The sequence below is a fragment of the Phalangium opilio genome, unplaced genomic scaffold (assembly GCF_054372755.1).
Source record: "Phalangium opilio isolate 3A_F unplaced genomic scaffold, DU_Popi_V2 ptg000042l_1, whole genome shotgun sequence".
Classification (NCBI taxonomy): domain Eukaryota; kingdom Metazoa; phylum Arthropoda; class Arachnida; order Opiliones; family Phalangiidae; genus Phalangium; species Phalangium opilio.
Window position 1 is genome coordinate 7949182 of NW_028324166.1, and position 20692 is coordinate 7969873.

The 20692-nt window shown below is 34.5% G+C and overlaps 1 protein-coding gene across 2 annotated transcripts; it reads right to left on the reverse strand.

The window, feature by feature from the left end:
* Positions 1-10956: 10956 nt before the first annotated feature.
* On the reverse strand, positions 10957-19825 carry LOC149678871 (uncharacterized). Of its 2 annotated transcripts, XM_089837215.1 has the most exons (6): positions 19630-19825; positions 18853-18978; positions 18129-18296; positions 17917-18049; positions 17601-17824; positions 17062-17200 (listed from the first exon to the last, which is right to left on the reverse strand). In XM_089837215.1, the coding sequence occupies exons 1-5, from the start codon at positions 19657-19659 to the stop codon at positions 17721-17723; spliced, it is 561 nt and encodes a 186-aa protein (XP_089693341.1). In that variant the 5' UTR covers positions 19660-19825; the 3' UTR covers positions 17062-17200; positions 17601-17720. The 2 variants fall into 2 exon arrangements, with proteins under 2 accessions (XP_089693342.1, XP_089693341.1); XM_089837216.1 differs by lacking the exons at positions 17917-18049; positions 18129-18296; positions 18853-18978; positions 19630-19825 and adding an exon at positions 10957-11671 and having other exon boundaries at positions 16899-17200; positions 17601-17737.
* Between the last annotated feature and the right edge of the window lie 867 nt (positions 19826-20692).

Consider the following 20692-nt stretch of genomic DNA (forward strand, 5'->3'; position numbering starts at 1 on the left):
ATAGTCTAACAGCTCTGAAAGTTCCGTCTTTTTGTTTGACCATCTTGCCACTATTACTTAAACAAGTTCTAGCTGTTTTAACATTGTGGCAAATATCAGACACGAAATAAACTGGCTCTCCATTGTTAAATGGGTTTTTACTTCGGAAGCCTACTTTGTGATTGTTTAGCCTTTTTTCGCTTTCGGTGCAGATCTTTATTAATTTTTGGTTTGAGCTAGCCTTATCACAAACAATAGCGAGAATAAGGAATCCAGTTGCTTGCAAGTTTTCTATTGCATCCCAAACTATCGAGTACAGATCTTCGGCGTTATTATTGCCAGATGGGAAATAAGCATAAGGATACTTGAAATTGGTTGTGATTCCTCGCACCATTAACTGAAGGATATGAGAAGCTAGGTTTAATTTGTTCGCATTCTCAGAAACTCCTTTAATCTTGTTTTCCATTTCTTTCACCTTGTTAAAGAAGAGGAATTATTTTCGGATTCCCGCACAAGATCAACTGACCAATCACATTTATCAAAAGTATTCGCCAAATATGACAAAAAATCAAGAGCTACTTTTCTTTAAAGTGTCCACGCCTTTTTCTAGAACTTCAACTTGTGTAGGCAATGTATCGCCATTTCCATTTTCCAAAAGAGTATTGGTCACCCTTTGGTCACAAAACTCCATGTCCAACCTTCGAACTAATTGATTCTCCAATTCTATAACAAGATGACCCTCCGTTCTTGCAATTAATTCTTCCTCTGTTCTTTCAATTAATTCTTCCTCTGTTCTTTCAATTAATTCTTCCTCTGTTCTTTCAATTAATTCTTCCTCTGTTCTTTCAATCAATTTTTCCTCCGTTCTTTCCCTTAATGTTTCCTCTGTTCTTTCGACTAATTCTACCTCCGTTCTTCCGATAAATTCTTTATCTAGTACGGCTATTTCTTCTTGCGATGTTATGACAAATTGATTTTGCACTTCAGTAGCCAAATGAACCTCCGGTTGTTCAATCAAATCAGTTTCCACTCTTTCAAATAATTGTTCCTGTAATAGCAAAAATAAATAGGGGAAAGTGTCGGACTCTCTCCTTCGTCTGTGACATGCATTTGGAGGGGTGAATGCATACTCGCGAAATCTGTTTCATCTCCCTCGCCCATTCACCACGTACCTAAGACAATTTGTGATATTGCGCGTGAAGAAATAGTGCGGTTTTATTTTACATTAGCTGCTTTTGACATAGGCTAACCGTGGCCACTGCAGTTTATCGCCACAATTTAATTTGATGATGTACATGATTGTATTAATTTAGTTTGTTAATATAGATGTTATTTACCAATTCGGGGTAGGATCGCCAGCTGAAAAAGCCAGCTCCTAATCCCTTAGACTAAGCCAGGGTACCGAGAACGAAATGCTCTAGCCCCTAGCGAAGTCTCCTCCGTACGGGAGCTCTCCGCGTACCGTCGCGTTCACGGGTGGAACATCTCCGTCCGTCCAAGGCTTAGTTTCCTACGGCCTATTGTCATTGTATATTTTCCGCTTATCGTTAATAAAATTGTAAAGTTAAAGTTAGAAACTCCGTCTCGGTACTAATTCCTACGTAACAATACTGATGTTATTTACTAATAGAAAAACGTTTTAGCTTATAATGACAACCCAGGGCCCAAGTTTAAACGAAATTCTAAAGGATTTTAACGATGAGTATTTTTGAATTAAATGATGATTCAAGAACATCTGGGGCATTTTTAATTTAATTTCGGCGTGCTAGCGATTTAAACAAACTTTAACCTCGTTCAAACGCGAAAAAATCACTAAAGAAAATAGAACAGAGCGCGCAGGTTGTGACTCTTCCTTGAGATACGCCTATGCCAAATTCTCCCGTTTGGTGGCGTACGAGCGTTATTTTCGGGAAGAATGACATCATCAACTACAAATCTGATTGGTTGATACCATTTCGCGCGCTCGAGCGTCTCGAAATGCATGTCAAGCTAAGGTAAAGGCAGGAAAATTTGGCAGTCCGACACTTTCCCCTATTTATTTTTGCTATAACTGGGTTTGGATATTCAGCAGTTGGACCATTTTCATTTATGAAATGTTTTGAACATATATACATAATGATGCGCTTTAATGTTAATTGTCCTGATATCATCTCTGTTAATTGCATTTACCCATATAAGACATTTTTCATAGTTTCTTATTGGTTTTGGAACAGGGAAAAATACAATTTCCTGTCCGCGCGAGTCTTTAGATTTTGAACGATTGTTACACGATCTATATATACAATATTTCACCATTTTAAATGGACTAATTTCATTTAAATCAAACTAAACCTATCTCCAAACCTTCCCTTGCTTTGCTATTAAGCCTTGTACTTATGGCGCTATTCCAGCAGAATATAGCTATTCAGGCAACGCTCACGAGAGGGCAGTTCGTCGTGCACGTTTACAGGATATGACGATGCCGATCGCTACGTCACCACACGTGATAAGTTCTAACCAGTTCTTTCCCCCATTCCCCTTTACTCCCGTTGTGGGCACGAGCCTTATCGGTTAGCAGTCTACAAAGCGCGTCTCTGCCCCTCCGTCTCTACTCCTCCCTGTAAACAGTGACCACATTACTGGCTAAATTGTAAAATCATATTTGGGTAAAAAAACAACCCTAGCAAGGTTTAATTGTAATTTTGACGCAACTTTGGGATAAAAGGTAGCCACAAATTGGGTTAAATTCTTACATAATTTTGGGTTGAACGAAACCCTAATTTGTGTTGTTTAAAACCTCTCAAAATAGAACCCAAATTGCTGTTTATTACAAAGCTAAGCGTTTTTTCGCACCTCACGTTCCATATTTCAGCTTCCACCATATTTTAAGATCGCTGATTAGTTTTACCTGACGGATTTCACGGAGAGGTTCTAATTTCGTCTGTTGTTACACCCCAGGGCACCGCATTCGCAGTTGGAAAATCGAAGCAAATGTGCTCTCAATTTGCGGACCGCATTTACAGGTCTCGGATATGTGTAAAATTGCATTCCACTTATACTGGTTATTATTCCATTGTCTGCCTAACTCCACCATCCTCTACTTAAAGGTCCATCCCACATGGACACCAGTCTGTATATACTGGCTCCTAATAACCACCATCGTCTGGTGTTTTTGTCCATCCTACATGGACACCAGTTTGTACATACTGGCTTCTACTCCATCATCATCGTTAAAGTTAAGATGTACGCGGCGATCGGCTAGGGTTACGAGAAACGTTTAACCTCCCAATGGTGGGGCCTCCACCAATGGTTCACGCCAATGCGCTGTTCTGATCCATTACTAAGATTCGAAGCCTTATGTACCCATTTTAATAAGACGAAACAACAGGCTATACTTCATTTAAAACGTCAATATTAGTCTGTATCTCAATAATATTCAATAGTTATTTTTTAAAAACGATGCAACCCGCAATAAAGTAAATAACTATCGAAGAAAATGTGTAATATTAATTTTATTTATTTTAATATTTAAGATAATCATGTTTATCAACTCAAAGTTAATAGAGAAAGAGTAGCAAAGTCGCCTCAACATCCATCTAGTGTACAATATCGTGTATTTGTATGCTAGGTTTGCCTAAATTGCAAATGACCCAATTTGGGTTACTGCAATAACCAATTTTTTTGGCTTTGAAACAACCCCATACCAAACTACCAGGGAATGTTTATTCAACTGCTACTGGGTTATTTTTTAACCAAATGTTAGTTAAAATTCAAATAGCCCAACTCATTCAACCCATGAGTTTTACCAAACTTAAACTGAAAAGGCGAGATTTGATATAGTAAAACCAGCGGACTGTCTCATAAACAGAATGCGAGGCCAGTGATGCCAGGTGGGAAAAATGGAATTTCCCTTTCTAGCCCTTAAAATTTTCCCTTTTTGGACCAAAATTTCCCTAGTTCAGGGTTGCCAGATTCTGCGCATAGAAAATGATAGAATTATAGCTTGACAACTGTTTTTGGCGATGTATTTTAGTAACGATTACAATGGGTCAGTTATTTAGCAGACGACTATCGGTAATTCAATGTTTGGAAATAGGGACTTGGCAATTCAGGCTTAACTCCGCCCCCAGCGCCATTATGGTATGTTTTTTTAACAGAATGAAAGCTACATAAGCCCCTCCAACTGGTATGTTTTTTAGCACTAGTGGAAGGTAGCCTGACGTTGCATGACGTAGTACTGCCAAGTCCCTATTACTAAAAACAGTAGCAGGGTTGCCATCTAATAAGAATCCAACGTAATTAATAGGTCAATTTGATGAAGTTGTTTAATTTTCTATGTTGAGATTGTAGGTTTTGAATAAAATATTTCTTCTCCTGGAATTTCCCTAGATTTAGCAAATTTTTCTTGGAATTTCCCTTTTCCCTTTTTACCGTTTTTAGGAGTCAAAATTTCCCCAGATATGGGAAATTTCCCTCAATCTGGCATCACTGTGCGAGGCTTAATTTAGAGAAGCCGGCGGACTGTCTCATAACAAGACTAAAACTGAAAATCCGACGCTTAATATAGTCAAGTCGGCTGACTGTCACATAACAAGATTAAAACTTGATCGCTCCAGAGTTAAAATGGAGAAGCCGGCAGACTGTCTCATAACCAGACTGAAACTGAAAATGCGAGGCTTAATATAGAGAAGCCGGCGGACTGTCTCATAACCAGACTAAAACTGAAAATCCGAGGCTTAATATAGTCAAGTCGGCTGACTGTCACATAACAAGATTAAAACTTGATCGCTCCAGAGTTAAAATGGAGAAGGCGGCAGACTGTCTCATAACCAGACTGAAACTGAAAATGCGAGGCTTAACATAGTTAAACCAGCGGACTGTCTCATAACCAAACTTAAACTGAAAAGGCGAGATTTGTTATAGTAAAACCAGCGGACTGTCTCATAAACAGACTAAAACTGAAAATGCGAGGCTTAATTTTGAGAAGCCGGCGGACTGTCTCATAACAAGACTAAAACTGAAAATCCGAGGCTTTATATAGTCAAGTCGGCTGACTGTCACATAACAAGATTAAAACTTCATCGTTCCAGAGTTAAGATGGAGAAGCCAGCGGACTGTCTCATAACCAGACTAAAAATGAAAATGCAACTCTTAATACAGAGAAGCCAGCGGACTGTCTCATAACTAGAATAAACCTGAAAATGCGAGAAATAATATAGTCAAGCCGGCGGACTGTCCCATATCAAGATTGAAACTTGATCTTGCCAGAGTTAAAATTGAGAAGCCTGCGGACTGCCTCTTAACCAGACTAACACTGAAAATCCGAGACTTAATATAGTCAAGCCGGCGGAATGTTTCAAAACAAGACTAAAACTTGGTCGCGCCTGATTTAATATAATCTAGAGTAAGAAAAACAGGCTAAATTTAGAGCATTCGGAAGACTGTCAACCGACTTATAAAATTAGTAATAATAATGGACTGTTTACATTATTGCTTTTCGGCTTGTGTTTACGTGTATTATCAGTCCCGAGTTTATAGGACACCTAGCGAGCACACGGACTGTTAAAAGACTGTACTGTGGAGCCCATGTGCTACTGGGGCCGTTTATAAAATTTGTTGACTTAAAAGTTACATGAAATAGATTAAATAATATTTATATAAGCTGCTGCAGATAAATTAATCTTGTAAGAAATCTATATCTAACGACGAGAGTGATTTCTGAAATGGAGTAACACCATAAGTTTAAAAGATATGTTGCATAAGTGTGACACTTGCTGTATGTACTTCGTAATGCTAGAGACTTACTGAAAGCTAGTTCGAGAACGACAAGCAAGAATTGACTTCACTCGGTTAATTTTGCAGTCCATCTTTCTATTTAGTCTGTACTAAACCTTTCACAGCGCCTCACTAGGCGTGCCTTTACGTGAATCGATGACAATTCCCCTAAGTCACTCCATGGCAATCTCTCATAAACCAATGACAAACGTATCAAAAAACCTTGTAAACTTATAGAAACACTTATTTCGGAGCTCTGGGAGAGCAATAACAGTAAGAAACTGGAGATAAGAAAATAACCAAAAATGTTAACCATGGTAAGTTTCGCGTTATTAGCCTGTACATTTTCGCTGTCTCAACATCATTAATGACGATGACGTACCATTGCTTAGAATAGGAGTTTTTAAAATATTTAGCAAACAAAATCCAAATAACTTTCATAGGGAGCATGATTTACCCGAAAGGAAATCATGTTGTACATTTGTAACAAATGCAGCTTATAAATTGCCGCTTTCAAACCATTTCTTCTGCCTGTTAAAAGGCCAATATTTACTGTTAAATATATGAGCTAATGAAAAGATTTCAGGGAAGTTACCTTCTTCTGATAATAACCTGTGGCTGATTACAGAAGTAAGACTTCAAGTACATATGTCTGAATCAATGGGATCCCCCTTCAAGTTAATCTGCTACGTCTGGTATTAAATTATGGGACACTACCACCGTGAAAGACTTCCCTTTATGCGTCCTTTACACGCTCAATGCTTTGCACAAATTAAATGGGGGACATCTATAAAATGCATTATCTTATAAATTATTCCCAAGACTTTTCACAAATTGTGCAAATCAAAATCCATCTTGATGTTCAATGCCCAATATTTTGAACAAAAAAAACCTTAAAATTTTATTTGTCAAATATATTGATTATATTCCACATGATTTCTTCAATTATATTGAATAAATTTTTGGCACGATAAAAAATTTTATTGTTGAGTTCTTATTTTATAAAATTTTACTGTCCAAACATTACATATATATGCGTCTAATACACAGACTTTAATGTTATTCTAATACGAAATATTGTTCAATCGTTTGAATAACATTTTGAGCATTAAAACTCACTCAATATACTGTATCTCAACATTTGTAAGAATTATCAGTTACCCAAACAGTATTAGAACCAGCGAGTTAAATATGTTTTTAAGTCGGGAAAAGTTCAATAGTTCAAGGCTTAAGTGCCTAATTACAATAAATTAAATTTTATTAATATTAGATGCGAAGAAATTTTCATTCGACCATGGTTGATATTGGAGAAATTATTCACAATGATAGCTAAGGGGAAAGAAACCTTAAATACGACGAAATGAATGTACGAAATATTCAAAGTAAAGGTAGTAAGACAAAATATGTACTTAAAAGTACAAAAAGTAATATTTAAAATTAATCGTTTTTAAGGAAACCTTCAAAAAGGCAAGAGACCTTTAATTAAAATTCGTTTTCAGGCATAGCGAACGCATAGCATACATAAAATCGACGAGAAACTTTGACTATCACAGCAAATAATACCTATGTTATTTCTACGGGATAATTTCTAGTTTTTCGTCAAAAAATGTGATTAATTTTTGTTAATGAAAACCAAACAAGGTTAACCACTTTACTTTTATAGGAAAAATTATTTGAACGATATGTTTGAAATTTTAACCAACACCCAATGAGCTACAAACTTTCTTAGAATACAAATTTTCAATATTGAGTTTTAAGCGAGGAACACACATGCGTTAAAGTTCGACACAAAAGTAAATTGAAACGCGTAAACGTGCTAGAAAATGGAATTGAAATTGACTGAATTTTTTCCGTCGTAAAACATTTTAAGCTAAGCTTCAGCGAATCAAAAATGGAGAAGAAATAAAGCAGAGCTGAGAAGCTCTGACAAGTTTTCCATGAATGTTTGACAAGAAAGAAATTTTTTAACGATACGATTTTTAAACAAACTATTTGGCAAGCCACATCCTACAATTTATCTGGTTCTTTCTCTCCTCTTTGTTCGTAGCATTGATTTTAACCCTAAGCATACCAAAGAGCAACAGATAATCTTTTTTTTACTCGCCATTTTCAATGTTTTTTTTTTTTTTTTTTTTTACCAAATGAGACATATTATAGATGTCGCTGTTTTCGAATTTCGACACCGCAAAAGAATTTTAACGTTTTCGTTTGTTTTCAAGTGCACTTCAGAGCCAGAAACGTAAACGAAACATAAAATAGATGATGACGACTGTACGTGTCTGTCACCACGTTCGAAGTTGGCAAATAACGTGTTCGCAGAAAGCAATATTAGCTTCTACTGCATTCTCATTATTAGGGTTAAGACGATTGGCTAGGGTTACGAGAAACTTGTAGCTTCCCAAAGGCAGGGTTTCCACAAAAGGTTCACGCAATTTCGGGTTTTCTTATCATTTATGGTGAATCAATCGCCTTAAATACCCTAAATTTCCAAAAATTGTTCAAGAGCCATACGCTTGAATTCAAACGTCAAAAATAGCTATGTTTAAAATTATTTTAGGAATAAAGTTCCTTAAAACGATTTCACTATAATTAAGCTAAATTAATGACGATTAAAATAACTAATATCAATTTCCACTCGGAGAGGTTTATTTTGGTTCCCTAATTTGTTAGTACTTTTCCGTGAAATTTTTTCTTACGTGTGTTCCTAGCTTTATATAAGTTATTAATTCAATTTTACCAGTTTGACAATATACATTACAAGTTAATAATAAAAGGATTCGGCCCCACCCTGAGTATTAATACCGCGGGTCGAACGAAGTGTTCAACGCAGCACAATTGGTCTTTCCATCAAACAACAATCATGTCTCTGAGGATATTACTTTTCGTGTTTGATGTGGTTCATAAATTGGTGGCATTTATATCGTCTCTGCTTAAAAGTGTTCCATCTTTGGGAATTTGGGATTCCTACCCAAATTACGGCTTCAAGTCAGTCTTCGCCTTGGGTCACGTCCGATTTCTAAAGCTCTTTCCACCCGTTAAAGAAATCAGCTCTACAACTTGTAAGTGTAACGTTTTTATAATGTATTTAAATGAGTGAAAAAAAGGTTCTAATCGAGAGTATTGACTGTAAGAATTTAAAGATAGATAACGATTTTCCAAATGAGGCATGACTTTCCAGCTAAATAAAATAAGCAATAAAATTCACATTCTAATTAGATAATGTAAAAGAAGTTGAGAAACCAAAATAAACCTCTTCGAGTAGAGATGGGGGATATCTACCCACTTATGAGGTTTTTCTTAAATAATTGAATAAATATAATTTATACTATTTTAATCGTCAGTAATTTACCTTAGTTCTAGTAAAATTGTTTTAAGAAACTTTATTCCTAAAGCCATTTTAAACATAGCTATTGATGAAATTTGAATTCAACCGTATGCCTCATTAAAAGTGCCCATGGATTTAGTACTCTGGTAATGCAAAGTTTAATGTTTTAATGCCATTGAAAAACGGTTACGGAAGCCGTGAATTATTCACGAAAAATGAGACAGCCTCGAGCCTTCCGTCATGTTAAAGTTTGTCTCATTTCTTCATTTTCTTGCCACAGTTCCTATAATGGACTCTGAGTAGTAAATCCATGGGCACTGCTATAAATTCGAGTAGGAAAAACAGTCGAAATTTCGAAATGGGACAGTTACGATCTACGAAATTTTCTGCTAGTACTAGTATTCTCTCATGTTTTAGAGGAGCTGAAATATTTAGAGTAGCACTAAGGTTTCCTCATCGATATAATAAGGCCGTTTTCATTTTCAAATAGATGAATCAAGAGTTAATTCCTCGATTTTTAGTTTTTACTAAATTAAAAGATTAATTGAAAATTAAATTGGCTAATTAGTTAATCCTAAATCTAATTAAATTTTAATTAGATAATTACCTTTCCTATTCATACTAATTAATTAGAATTACTTCTCAATTAGCACTAAGGTAATTAAAATTCAATTACCATTTTCAATTAGTAAATGTTGCTAATTAATTAGAAATTCAATTAGCTAACTAATTAATTAGCAAAGCTCAATACACATTTGATGAATTGGGTTTAGATTTTATAATAGAAGAAAGCATCATTGAGGCCACAAGAGTAGTGAAAGATCTGGTCGTAATCGGGTTATAGCTGCTAAGAATATCGTTGAGGTGAAACGAGAGGATAGTGTTTACACGACAATTCAGTTCAAAGAGGGTGTAACCTTGAAGCGTAGACAATTGGGCCTTCACAAACACATAAAGATAATATCTGTCCAAACTGTATACTCTTCAATTCCTGTTTTTCCCCCAAAGACTGATATCCGTGTGTTCAAGACATATCCTTATTGGATGTAAAATGTCGCCTTCTTTAATGTATGTTCGCAAAGCTTTGAATACTGCTTTAATAATTCATAAATTTTAACTTCTAAAATTACTCATAAAAAAAGAGAAATAATTCCATATCTAGGTAAATAAGTTTGTAAGAAGTCCTCTTGACTCGGAGAGGTAACATTTAACGATTTAAACCGTACTTTGGGGTATTTTGTCGTAAGCACATTTTGAATGGAATTTGACCTTTCGGTCGAGATGGACACCGACGATCCCATTCAAGAGACCATCAAGAAAGAATTCGCCTACTCTACCATCATTACCATCGCGCACAGAATACACCATCTTAGACTACGACAAGTTAGTTTACCTACCTATTAAACCTACTTAAAATTATTGGCTAATTTGTCGTCACTTAACTCTTCATAGCGAGATTGTTCTGGATCAGGGCCGGATTGTGGAATTCGACTTTCCACATGCTCTCTTGAGGAATGAACAGTCAATATTCTACGATTTGTCCAAATAAGCCGAAATAATCTAAATCACCTTTAAATTGAGCACCTGTGCCGTATGTACAGTTCGTCTAACAAACTATTTTTTATAATTTATTTTAATACAGCATTAGTTAAGATATCTGTAATCCTTAGAACAATAATTGCTCAAAGCAAATTCTTATAAGTTTTCACCATAAATAATAATAATAAAAGAAATCAGAAAGGTTATTTAAGAAAACAAGTTATAAATTTAAAGTTTCATTATGCAGACAGGCACTTTTCGTCGTTATTTAATACTACGTCTAAATGCGTTGTGGATATTTATGCTCATCATTATTTCGATTCATTAACTTCCTTAACACTAATTAGTTGTTTGCTGAAGTCGGTGAGAGTATCGATTTGTACCAAGTGTTCATAAAAAATAGAAATATTTGACTTTCAATGTCAAATTGGAACCAAACCAAGGCGATTGCCGATTATAAAACAGTAAATGAATAATCTGAATTTGAATGAAGTAATTGGAAACATTTATAAAACCTTTTTGTTTTGGTGAAAGGGCGAGATTTGTCGAAGCTAATATTTACATTAACTGCTGCATAGTCGCAGTATCAAAAACGTAACGAGGTTTTTAATTTTTAAAATTTTGTTTGTATTTAAATAGATCAATTTACAGTTCTACATTTAAATCTAAATATTCCTTCATACGTTACGACGAAAAGATGTTAAGCGCAATAAACATTTAAGGGAAGTATAAGGTACATACTTATATTTAAATTAAGAGTTTTTGTCAGTTTATATTACAGCAGGTTTTTGAATAGAGCTTGGTGATAATTTCAAAGCATCTACACGAAACTAACTCGCAATAAATCACTTCGCAGAAAGTTGTCAAAGGAAAGTAGACAAAACTTCCATCAACGCAAGAAGTAGTGCCAAACCGTTTCCAAATATCCAAAGCAGAAATACAGCTCCAACATCATCTAATTTCAACGGATCTTGGGACGACTCCATATCCGGCTGCCAAGTTTTCTTTTGCAATAGGAAATTATTACTCATGATACATTTATACTCAGCGCGGGACTCCACTTGTTTCAAAAGCCTGTCAATCAATAGTAATATTTTACTAGATCTTAAAAGAGATGATGCGCTAATGTGTCACGTTTATAAATTTCGACAAGAATTAAATTTCCTATAGGTTTTCTTAAATTACGTTCATGATGCTTATTGCTTACTTAAATTTATTTTAAGGAAACTTTTAAGGAATACTATGGGGCGCCGAACAGGACATAATTCAACCTTTTAATATATATTTCCATTTCAAGGCAATATATTTCCATTTTAAGCAATATATTTCCATTTTAAGAAATATATTTCCATTTTAAGCAATATATTTCCATTTTAAAAAATATATTTCCATTTTAAAAAATATATTTCCATTTTAAGGCAATATATTTCCATTTCAAGGCATTATATTTCCATTTTAAGGCATTATATTTCCATTTTATGGCAATATATTTCCATTTTAAGGCAATATATTTCCATTTTAAGGCAATATATTTCCATTTTAAGGCAATATATTTCCATTTTAAGGCAATATATTTCCATTTTAAGGCAATATATTTCCATTTTAAGGCAATATATTTCCATTTTAAGGCAAAATATTTCCATTTTAAGGCAAAATATTTTCATTTTAAGGCAATATATTTCCATTTTAAAAAATATATTTTCATTTTAAGGCAATATATTTCCATTTTAAGAAAAAATATATTTCCATTTTAAGAAAATTAATATTTTTCCATTTTAAGAAAATTAATATTTTTCCATTTTAAGAAAATTAATATTTTTCCATTTTAAGAAAATTAATATTTTTCCATTTTAAGAAAATTAATATTTTTCCATTTTAAGAAAATTAATATTTTTCCATTTTAAGAAAATTAATATTTTTCCATTTTAAGAAAATTAATATTTTTCCATTTTAAGAAAATTAATATTTTTCCATTTTAAGAAAATTAATATTTTTCCATTTTAAGAAAATTAATATTTTTCCATTTTAAGAAAATTAATATTTTTCCATTTTAAGAAAATTAATATTTTTCCATTTTAAGAAAATTAATATTTTTCCATTTTAAGAAAATTAATATTTTTCCATTTTAAGAAAATAACTCATGACAAGTTGGGAAAGCAAAATAAAAGTCTCCGAGTCGAGAGTTCGAGACGAATAATCTTTCCAATCGTAGGTCCACGAGCCAATGAGAAAAACCGGAAATACATAGTTCAAATAGACGAGGTCATTTGTAAAGGTTAAAGCGTTTAATAATTCCCTGCGTATCCTCAATAATTCTAATGAGGACCTAATATATATATCACTTTAATGTGTATTTATCTTTCGGCTCCCTCTGAGCCGTTAAGACCTCCTATAAGAGGACACGAAACAAGGTCAATTCTGGTTACAAACTAGGATATCTTATTTCATAGACCCAATCGTTTCAACACTTATGGAAAGATGAAGTGTTAACACCTATATTATCTAACGAAGCTGAAAGTTACGTTTACACTATATATAAATGTAGTAAAACTGGATTAAAAAGTAAACACCAAATTTGAAATGTTAATATCAAAAGATGTTCCTGGAATATTGAGATGAAACAGAGCTTTATAGCTACACAACTACTAAAAGAATCGTAATGCTGAAAAATATTTAAAGTATTTCCATTTAATATTCTGCAAAAATAAAATGTTATCGTTTTGTAAGAGATCTTTTCATCCTACTCGCTTTATATTTACTTTGATATACGTGTAGTGTTTCGATTCAGATGCAATCTTCATTACTCGTTCTATATAAACTCTCACTTGTGTCATTACATAGAAAGAAGTTTATCTTAAATAATTAAATAAACATAACTGATATTAATTATTTTAATCGTCAGTATTATAGTTAAGTCGGCTTAAGAAACTTAATTTCTAAAGTAATTTTAAACATAGCTATCTTTAACTTTATACTTCTAGGGAACACCTATATCAGAACTTTTGTAAATTTAGGGTATATAAGGCGATTGATTCCCAATAAGGGATAAGAAAATACGCATTGCGTGAACTTTTGGTGGAAGCCCTGCCATTGGGAGGCTAGACGTTTCTCGTAACTCTAGCCGCTCGCCGCGTACTTCTTAAGCCTAACGACGATGATGGAGTAGAAGCCAATGTTACAGATTGGTGTCTATGTGGTATAGACGAAAGACCAGTAGATGGTGGTGTTAGAAGCCAATGTTGCAGATTGGTGTCTATGTGGTATTAATCAAAAATGTCTTGATTAGAATCAAGACCTAAAAAGTATCGATAAGACTGAGGCTATCACCTGTCTGAAGGATCAGATATTAATTTTTCTTTTTAATTGAAACTTAAATGTATGCTTAAGAAAAAACAACGTTCCATTACCGTTTTCCGTTGAAATAAATTATTTTACTGGTAATCAATTTCAAAAATTTACTTATCTCGGCTTTTCGACCACAATTCCATTCCCCGAAAACATTTTATCATTACATTAATTACTTTTGGGAGAGTACGTGTATGGTTTTGCGTTTTAAAAGGTTCCTAAAGACATTACATCCCCATTCATGACCCGCACGCTTCGCAGTGGAACATTTTAATTATTCTAAAACCAATGGCGCCAAATTCAATAGGGACAGTAAGATTTTTACTCGCGGTTTTGCAAAATGATGTAATATCAAGTGTACTTTAGTGAACCGTCGTATTGTTCTTTCTCATAGTTCAGGGCATGATCAGTGTTACTGCCTAATTTCTAGTTTCTAACAATGGTTAGAGTCTATTTGATATGTCACGGCACAACGTTATATACATTTGTAAATTCTAAGTAGCACAAAAGGAAAAAGAATCCATTTTTTTTTATTTTGGTTTGAAATAAATAAACTCATGATTGTAGTTATAACGAACAGAAAGTCAAGGGAATGTCACCGGTAATGAGCAGCAAAAAGAGAGGAAAGTTTGCTTCAAGTTAGCAGAGGGACATGGTAGTAAAAATAGTAATCTAGAATTTTGTTCGTTCAAACCTTAATATATCATGAAAATTTCAAGTGAGGAGGCGGCACTACCAAGAAAGATTGATTTTGGCAGATAACAGCGAAAAAATTATGTTCTACACACACTGGTACTATGGGAGAGTTTCAGGGCCGCAGGTCGCACATGATGAAATTTCAAAGCAGCAAACACAATATGAAAAACATTACGGCCAATCAAAGAACCCTCCTTTAGCATTATAGGTGGTATCAAGTCTTATCTAAGAGAGCGATCGCTCTCCTAGAATAGACGAAAGACCAGTAGATGGTGGTGTTAGAAGCCAATGTTGCAGATTGGTGTCTATGTGGTATAGACGAAAGACCAGTAGATGGTGGTGTTAGAAGCCAATGTTGCAGATTGGTGTCTATGTGGTATAGACGAAAGACCCGTAGATGGTGGTGTTAGAAGCCAATAAGAACAGATTGGTGTGTATGTGGTGTACACGAAAGACTAGTGCATTGTGTTGTTGTTAGAAAGCAATAAAAACTGAGGGTGTTGAGTGAAAGAATTGGCGGTTAGTCAGCAAATGAAGGTGTAACGACTAGTTAATGATTGGCGTTAAATAAGATAGATAAAGTAATGAAGTAAAGTTCTCGGAATTTCTGTGTACTGCGAACGCGGTCCGGAAATTGCGAACACGTTTGGTCCGATTTGCCAACTGCGAACGCGGCGACAGACACACAGACAGACAGACGGACACACACACACACCCAGACACGTCCAGTGTAATACCTCTCCGTGACGTCATCGTCACTCGGAGAGGTAAAAATAGTCTTCAATATCGTTACAGGAACATCCGATTAAGACAACCGACAAACTATAAAAAATAGGGGCTTCATCTCGAAGTTTATTTTAAAACCGATTTGTTGTTCTTACCACGGAATTTGTATTACTAAAGAAGATGAGAAAGTCTATGTGTGTGGGAGAGGGGGAATAAATTTCATTAACTTCACTCCCCTTGGCCCAAGGAGGACCTCGATGTTTAGGCCTAATCTTAAACTTATATTTTTTCTTAAAATGGAAATATATTTTTTCTTAAAATGGAAATATATTTTTTCCTTAAAATGGAAATTTATTTTTTCCTAAAATGGAAATATATTTTTCCTAAAATGGAAATATATTTTTTCCTTAAAATGGAAATATATTTTTTCTTAAAATGGAAATATATTGCCTTAAAATGGAAATATATCTCTTTCTTAAAATAGAAATATATTGCCTTAAAATGGAAATATATTTTTTAAAATGGAAATATATTGCCTTAAAATGGAAATATATTGCCTTAAAATGGAAATATATTGCCTTAAAATGGAAATATATTGCTTTAAAATGGAAATATATTGCCTTAAAATGGAAATATATTGCCTTAAAATGGAAATATATTGCCTTAAAATGGAAATATATTGCCTTAAAATGGAAATATATTGCCTTAAAATGGAAATATATTTTTTAAAATGGAAATATATTTCTTAAAATGGAAATATATTTCTTAAAATGGAAATATATTTCTTAAAATGGAAATATATTGCCATGAAACGGAAATATATATTAAAAGGTTGTATTATGTCCTGTTCGGCGCCCCATAGAATACTCATTGACGCATGTTTAAAATGTCAATTTTGTTTTGTGAAACATTTCAACTAAGGTCTCTTATTCAATTGTTTCACATTACACGCATGTTCAAAAATCTTCGCTATTTGACCACGATTGATTCCATAATTTAATAGTCTTCCGAAATAGAATGTGAAATCAACAACCACGAAGCTTTAGATTTAAATTCAATTTCCTCATTTCAGTTGCATCAAAAACGGATTTATGTACTAAGAACGTCGGATCATAGCTTTAGCCTCTGGTACCATCCTCGCATACTTTATTGAGAAACTTCGTCTGCTTATATTTTGACTCCACCCACGAATTCTGTAAATAGCGACTTCTAGAAATCGAAAATGACAATCTTATCTCTATTTTCGTGGTTAAATTGCTATTTACAGAATTTGTGGGTGGAGTCAAAATATAAGAAGACGCAGTTTCTCAATAAAGTATGCGAGGATGGGTAGTGAATTTGCTACGTTCAACGTTCTTCTCACATAAATCCGTTTTTGGTTGCATGGGAAACTGAGTATAAACACTAGATTATAAGAATGTGCTGTCATAGCATCAATATCTTCGTTGTTCATCACGTGATTGACTTTTAATGGATAGTTTTACTTCAACACAAACATCTAAGATGTTATGGCTTATAAACTAAACAAACTCACGCTCGGTTTATCAGCTCTTTGTCGATCGGTGGTAGAGTTCGATTAAGTGGCAGTGCAACAACAGATGAGCTGAGAGATTCTTGCCCAAAATAGAAGCTTTTTTCAATTAAATCATCTTTCAGGGTGCTAAACGCAAAAGGAGCTGAACCGATCATCAACAGCTCACTAATGATTAGGGCTTCCGTTCCTTCCAGGATTTCATTGTATATGGTACCTTCGGTCAACATATTGACAATTTCCAGAAAACCATTTGTCTCAGTCAACCTTTCCAACAATCGTTTCATAACGTCATCCTTATCTGCCTGTAAAATATTTTTTCATGAATCCACATATTCTAAGTTTTCAAAGCGACCAAAATCATCTTTGAAAACAAGGGTTTTACATTAAACCATAAGTTTATAAGATATGTTCTTTAAGCGTGTCACTGATTACTGAGAGCTTGTCACGAAGTGACGTAGGTGAAACGTCGCAGGTTCTCGTAAAGCGATGCCATGGTGAGGCGCTTATTATACAGGCTAAATAGGAAGATGGAACGCAAAACCGCGTGTAGCCAATTCACCCGTCGTTCTCGAAATAACTCCCAGTAAGTCTCTAGCATTACGAAGTAGATGAAGTGTCATACTTATGGAACATATCTTATAAACTTACGATAGAACCATAGATTCATGATAGAACTCTGTAAGATAAATAAATATCACACACCTTTTTCATCATTAGTACGTGTTCGTTGCTTGAAAGAAGTATACGAGGTTCCACAGTAATATCTTGCAGTAACTGAGCAAAAGTGTCAATCTTTATGTAGCCAGAATCTGTGAACTTGGATCAGTTACTCGTTATGTAAATTGATACAACGAATGCGAATACGAGATAAAAAGACAGCATTATTTTTGCAGATTCTCTTAATGGAAACCACTTTAAAGACATTCCTGCGTACACGAATAGTTGTTTCAGAAACTTTACTAAGATTGAATTGTGCAGCATGACAATAAAAGTATTGAAACCTTGACACTTAATTTACCTTGATTGACGAAAGGTCTTAAATGTGCAGAAAATATTTCGAAAAAGGATGAAGTCTTCTTGAAGAGAACACGAAGAATTGTACATTGAACTAAGACAACAACAACAATTGAGAAGAAGAGAAGTACAGAGACCTGATAACGAGAGTTATGTTTGCTTTAATATCAATCTCGGTTTTCAACCAAAACTGCCAATAATAAATTGGTTACTAACATGATTTTCAATCTTTAGCGCATTTGAAACGTTAGTAGAAGTGTACTTTACGGGAGGCTTTGAAACAATTGTGGATTTGCCAGTTTCAAACCAAGATGATAACTCGTAGAACGGAAAGTTTTGAAGACCAACAGTCACATCGTAGGGAACGAACAATAAATCAATTCCCTTAAAAGAATAAAATTAAATTAGTCGACCAATAGTGGCTTTGAAACTACTAAACACGCGGGGGCGAGGCCACCATTAGGGTTTCCTCCTACTTGCCAAAAAGTACCGCTTGAGGCAGTGCGAATTGTCAGCATACCTTTACCTTCACCAGGAATTAATGGAGGGGAGTTGGAATGGCTAAGGCCAAATCAAAATAGGCGTGAAATGATCTTGGAAACATCTGGCGTGGCTTATTTTATGATAGCGACGTCATAGATTGACGAAATAAGATTATTTTCATTGGCTGCCAAAAAAGTGAAAATTCTTCTGCGAACTCCACCCTCTATCCGCTCGGTCCCTAGTTTGAAACGACTAGACATTTACCGCCTTCAGGAGATGGCTAAGCAGACGATGGGAGAGGAGCTACATTTTTAAATTAAAAATAAATATATAAATAAGGCCTGCCATATGTTTCCACCATTAAGGGAACACCGGGAGCCCCTTAGCCTTTCCAACCCCCTTCCATTCATTCCTGCCTTTACATATTAAGGGGAAAATATAAAACCCTTCATTTTACCAGGTAATCGCTTGTGCCTTCTTCCACTTCGATTTCCTTCAAGACGCATGATCTATTCAAAACTCTGGAATATAAATTCGAGCATGCTTCGTAGATACATCTCCCCGATTCCACAAGATTGGTTCCCTAAATCAGCCAAGTTACAACATACTATGAATTCTACTATATTTGCAAGTTTGATTAATAATAGTATTTATGTTAATGAACAGGATTACAATGGTGATAGTTCAGTAACAACTTCAAGTTATGTTAAGATGAATCTCTGCAACAATGAATATTTATCTGCAATACCCCGTGCGACCTCTGGGCAAGATTTGGGTGGGGCGTATAGATAAAGACGACATTAGTCCAGTGGTGGAAGTTTTTTTCCAAGTTTGAACCAACGCTGTTTGAACAAGAGGCTCAGAGCCGAGGCTGTTGACAACCGTCAACCCCAGGTCTACTGGTTAAGCGCACCCGTGAGCACACGCAAAGAGAATTTTTTGACATTAGGGTTCGGCACTTATAGGTTGAGCGAGTGGCGGTGCAGGTCGCCAGCTATGTCAATGTAACGTGGTTTCTAAGTTCAAATACATTATGCGTGACGTCAGGGGTGACAGTTTGTACATCTCCTTCCCTTTAATTCAAGCAGAAAGGTTCAAAAAATGGCTCGTTAAAGATTTCAAGTTGAAGAAACCTATATATTCCTGCATGGATACGAATATATATTCAGGGTTGTATTGATTTTAATGAACAGAATTACAATGGTGATAGTTTAGAAATATTTTTTTTTCATACCTCGATATAGCCCAATGTTAGCACCTTCATTCTTCAAATTTTGATAGAGTTACTCATGGGCTTTAGTTCTGGGAGTGAGCAGCAAGGCTTTAGTAACGTATTTCGTAGAGCTTGTTTATAACGAGTGACAAAACTGTGTTAAAGCGACTGTAGAGCTGAGAGGTTGGGTACTCATATTAACAAATGTCAAGCTGTGTGTGCAAAAGGGTAACTTTCACTTCTAGCAATTTGTGAATAACATTTTCATTGGCAAAGTTTAGTAGCAACATAAAAATTGACAAAATGGAAAACAAATATTATGCTCAATTTTGTAAAGTAAATTCGAAAAAATATCAGATTATATTAGATAGATTAATAATATTTTTTTTAAATAGAATTAGGTATAGTCCAGAAGTTATACGGATATAAGGTGTATTTATTGCTAGACGATACTAATTTATTTCAATTATTCTTACTTAATAAGGGTTAGGTTGAGTTTTGAAGAGCTTTATTTTTGTATTGGTGTTGTAAGCATTTTTAACGAAAGTAACACTTGATTTAGAAATAAAAAATCTCTATCTTGAATTGATATTATGAGAACCTTGCAAATCATAATAATCAATTAAGAATAGCTGGAGTTAAAGGAATCTTTTGAGAATCCGAATCAGGTGGAGAAATGTACGGAAGAGTCCAACCCCTTTGGCACAAAATTACATTTATTCCCTGAACCGTAGCGTTTTATTAAACTTCGTCACAGTTGGACTATGGCGGAACAATAATAATGAATCAGAAAAAGTTTTGATAACTTCTATTAAACTTTAAAGCCGGTCGTTCAACAAGTTTTTCATTTAGTTCAGCAATTAATGCTGGTTTTTGTAATTGACAAAACCTGTTTCAGTTTACTGATAAATAACAACTTTTGCGTTAATAAGAAACATGATTTTAAATGAGAATTTATATTTGGCAAGGAATTTTGAACAAGATTTTGACAGATATTTTCGAAATCTGAAAATCTGCTCCACGTATCGCACCTGAATCGAGTGCGAATCCATTGAGAAAATCCTACAATCCCAATATATAAGGG